General features: G+C 29.8%; 1 protein-coding gene across 1 annotated transcript; it reads left to right on the top strand.

Annotated features, from left to right (window-relative positions):
• The first annotated feature begins 2716 nt into the window (after window positions 1-2716).
• Window positions 2717-3118, top strand: LOC131028427 (probable E3 ubiquitin-protein ligase RHC1A). The gene has a single exon (XM_057958690.2). The coding sequence runs from the start codon at window positions 2717-2719 to the stop codon at window positions 3116-3118; it is 402 nt and encodes a 133-aa protein (XP_057814673.2).
• The last annotated feature ends 1548 nt before the right edge of the window (window positions 3119-4666 follow it).

Raw genomic sequence — 4666 nt, 5'->3', positions numbered from 1 at the left:
AGGTGGCTAAAATTGAATATGAAATTGCATTGGAGGGGAACTCTCCTTTTGAAGTTGCACCACTGGAGGCTTGGCTTTTGGTGAGGAAGGACTACAAGTTGATAGGAATGTGCTGAATAATCAACCCAAATCTAGATACTTGCAAAATAGGGATCCCCTCCCACTTTTCAGTCTCTTTGAGACATAATCAGTATTAGAGAAAGAGATCTTGCTAGAAATTTGTCTAGATGTGCCTATTTTAAGTCCTCTATTTTTGAAACTCCATTAGTGCTGCTAAAACTACCTTCTATGAAGAAACCCAAAGGCAAAAAATGTCTTAGGATTCATTTTCTCAAGATCAAGGATGATATTCAAGTTGGTATCCAGTCAATTATAGATGACAAAATGTGTCAGTGGAGAACATGATCTCCATGCCACTAATGAAGATAATTTATTTTTTTGAAATATATTTAAAAAAATAACTTAAATTAAAAATAATTTTAATGAACTGAAAAGAAACGATTCATTAATAATTTAAAAAATAAAAACAAAAACATCACTTAAATGATTTGTTTTGAAGTTAAAAAAAAAAAAATAAAATAAATCAAGTTAAAAAGCATAATTAGAATAACTTAAAATTAAAAAACCAAATTGATGATATTTTTAAAATATTATTTGTTGAAACGCCATAACCATTCTCACCAATGTAACCGTTTAAATCTCTTGGTGTCTAGCACCGCAACAATACAATTAGAAACATAAGTAGAACTGCAGCATTTAACTACATCTCATTCTAGTAGAAGCCTTAGTCACAAGCCAAGTCATTTCCTCACTAATGTATTTTTGAGATGGAATATCATATCATCTATTTATTAAAGATGATAAATTTGCGCTTAATTTTTTCAAACCATATATAACATTTTAACATTTAGTAGTTGATTTACATTCGTTTAATCTGTCATAGAGGCCTGGAATTTGACGGTCATCCCTGCTTGTCATATATTTATAATAAAAGTTGTAAAATTATATATTAATATAAAAACGATTTATTAATTTTATTAGTTATAATATACAATTTAAAAGTGCAAAAACGATCATATAACCTGTCAAATTCGCTGTTGTGTAACACCAATATCTGCTAAATGGCTTTTTCTGTTTCTAGCAGATCGCTTTACATGATTAAAATATGAATGCTTATAAATTGTTCACCTTGTGATCTGCCTGTTTTTATTTGTTTTCCTTTATAATTTCATTCCTTTCTATTTTTTTTTAACACCGTTCATGCAAGTGGGTAAATTTCTCGATAATTTATTTATCTGCTCGCTGATTTACTTTTGGGCACCATATATTCAAAACTAATAGGTCTCCTTGATTCACTAATTATTGAATATTTTACTATGCTTAACGCTTGTTCTCTTTCTAGTAGCTCTTTTTTTCTCTACTAGTGAATGTGGCCAAATTTTTCTCTTTGCATGGCATGTCCTCATTGTCCTACACATACCTTATTTATACCTCTTTTTTTCTTAATTCCTCATATTATGGTGTGCCAAACAGTATAATAGTGCCAGATGTCTCTAACGACACCATGCAGTTGACCCCTTATAGTTTATCTAAGGTCTCATGGTTCTTTATGGTGCCTCAGAATCTGTGCATGGACTATTTAAGAATGGTGGAGGATAATATTTCATCTTTATTATGGAATAAATTACTTTATTTCATTGTTTTTCACTATGTTATGTGTCAGATCAATAATATCCACGTTACATTCACGTTGCATGGATGGAATTTTCAGTTTTCGTCAATTTTTTCATGTATATATTTGTGTATGTGTTAGGGTTCATCATGCAATCCTTAATTATTCAACAAAGATGCTATTAATCAATTCAGATTTTAGATATTTTAATTATCTCATTGATACAATAAAAACTTTAAATATTATAATTAATGAATTAAAATCTCTTAAAAAATATATGAATATAAATTTTTAATAAATCAAATTAAAAAAAATGCTAAATTTAAAAACCATAACTTAAGTTATTTTTAACAACCCAAATTTAAAAAAACAAAAACCACAACAACAAGAAACAAAAGAAACCAAAAACATAACTTAAAATAGTTTCCAAAACAAATCAGCAATTCTTTTTTTGAATATATATTTAGAAAAACATAAGTAAAAAATATTTTTAATAAATTAAATGAAAAAATCTATACTTAAAAAACATAACATATTTAAAAAATATATATAAATATATATTTAGGAAAACACAAGTAAAAAATATTTATAATAAGATAAATAAAAAAATCTATACTTAAAAAATATAATATATTTAAAAAAAAAAAGAAATTAAAAATAACTTAAAAAATAAATTGATAATTATTAAAGAAAAACTAATTTAAAAAGATTACCCTAAATAACTTTAAAAACTAAATAATATTTTTTATAAATAAATTGAGAAAAGCAGAACTTCAGTTAACTTAAAGCTAACCTCGTCTCCTCCTCTATATAATATCGTATTGTAAAACGCCTTCACCATTCTCACACAGTTAAGGGTTTCAATTTCTTGGTCGGCTGGATGCGCTTTCTCTGGTGCCAATATACTTTTCTAATTGAACTGAAAAATTGGATAAAAAAGTACCGCATTTAAGTAACATCTGAATCCAGTGGAAGGCTTAGTCAGAAGCGAATTCATTCTGGCAGTAATAAAATATGAGTACCGACAACACAGAAGTAAATAACATGGCTCATCTACAGCGACTAAGGGAACTTATCGACAATCTTCAGTACGAGATATCGAGGGCACAAACACATCTTCAGAACATTCTACAAAACTGCGACAGAATTTTGACGGCACATACTTCATTATCCCTCATTATCCGATCTGTTGGACACGATGTTGAGTTATCGGACGTTAATTTCCGAGCTGATAGAGGGGATGTGGAGAGGCTAACTCAAATTATAATTGCAGCAAATCATGTTGATAGAGAGTGCTCGATTTGCACCGAGCCTTTTCAAGTGGGGGAAGATGCCCGACAGATGCCTTGTCATGAATCCCACATATTCCATGCTCACTGCCTTCTTCGATGGCTGGAAAGCAGTAACTCTTGTCCCATCTGTAGAACTCGTATTACTAATGGATAATTATGTGCATGACTGATGCATTTGAAAAAGATGAATATAAAGTTACTAATGCATTTGAAAAATATGAATATAATGCTACTATTTTAAGTTTCTGTTCATCACTGATGGGTTCTTAACTTATAAGTTATAACCATGTGGTTGGCAAGGATTCTAAGAAACACAAAAATAAAATGTACCACTTTTTCAGCTGTTGAATATTATTTGAGGAGGTATATTTTTTTTAAGATAATTGGACATTTCTTTAGTTGGTTTGATGGATGAGATTACAATCATTTCATAATTACAACCTATCCAAGGATTAAAATTGCATCGCCTTACCTCAAATATGGCTAATAAAATTCTAAATTCTTGCTTTTTTTTTTTCAATGGATGGTTAAATACATTGGGAGATTATAAATGAGATAATTTTATGACAATATACTTGGTATTACCTAGTAAAATTGATGAAGATTTGATAGAAAATAAATTGATTTATTGTTGTGGTGTAACTATGTTTGTGAATGTGTTTTCTATGTGTAGAAAAGTAATGAGGACCATGGGACAAGGAAGATAAAGCTATTGCAAATCCATTTAATTTATGAAAAGTTCTAAATTGAACCATTTTTTACTTAGAATAAAATGAGGTTTAATTATTTGATATAGATGTATTTATAAAGTTTTTCATTTTGGGCCTTTAATGCAATTTTTTAAGTTAATTTTCAAGTTAAAATTACAAAAATAGACCCATATGCTTTATACCCTTGAGGTGGGGGCCTATTAGACAAATAATAGAGTCTGTAGGATTTTATTTTACTTTCCAAAAAGCCTCATTAATATATGTGATTGAATTTGGAAGATAGATGAGTTGAGGGTACAAAGTCCACCCCATACCTCATTTATGAGGGAAGACTTTAGGAATGGGTTGTCCTAGCATTTGTACCCTCTTAATCTAGGGAATGAAGCTTATGAAGGAGTTGAGGAATTGTGACAAGTTTTAACTTTATTGAAGTTGAAGCTTCCTATACAGGGGACTCAAGTTGAACCTTCCTATATCTTATTGTACAAATGAAGGATGGGTTGCTAACTAATTCTCTATTTTGGAGAGGTCTTATAAGATTTTGAGGAAGGAGGACAGATTAGAGAGGGGTCCTAGCATGATATTTGGAGTTCAATGATGCATAGGATTGGAGAGATAAGTAGGATAGAGATAGAATTAGAAGGTTAATATCTAATTTGATATTAAAAAAATATAATATGGGATGTTGAGTGAGTGGAATATTTAGGTTCTTGTTAATTCTTGTAGCGATCATATAAAATTTTTGATATTGTGTTATCTAATATCATTTTGTGGTCTATGAGAAGAATCCATGAATTTGACATGAGTCTATTTAATAGTTTCTTGTTAAAGGATATGGCTAGAGTCCATAAGGCTCAAAGATATAGTTAATGTGGAGATGTGGTAATGACAAATGGGAGACTTACACTGAAGCGCTTGAAATGCATTTTTACCTGACAAGAACCGACAATTCTATGATTTCGTTACAAATCTTGTCAATTTTATTCCTCACA

The sequence above is a fragment of the Cryptomeria japonica genome, chromosome 1, assembly GCF_030272615.1.
Source record: "Cryptomeria japonica chromosome 1, Sugi_1.0, whole genome shotgun sequence".
Classification (NCBI taxonomy): domain Eukaryota; kingdom Viridiplantae; phylum Streptophyta; class Pinopsida; order Cupressales; family Cupressaceae; genus Cryptomeria; species Cryptomeria japonica.
This window is presented reverse-complemented; position numbering and strand designations above follow the sequence as displayed.

Bases quoted from the DNA above. Each gene is read 5' to 3' on its own strand.
- LOC131028427 (XM_057958690.2), top strand. From the start codon at position 2,717: ATGGCTCATCTACAGCGACTAAGGGAACTTATCGACAATCTTCAGTAC.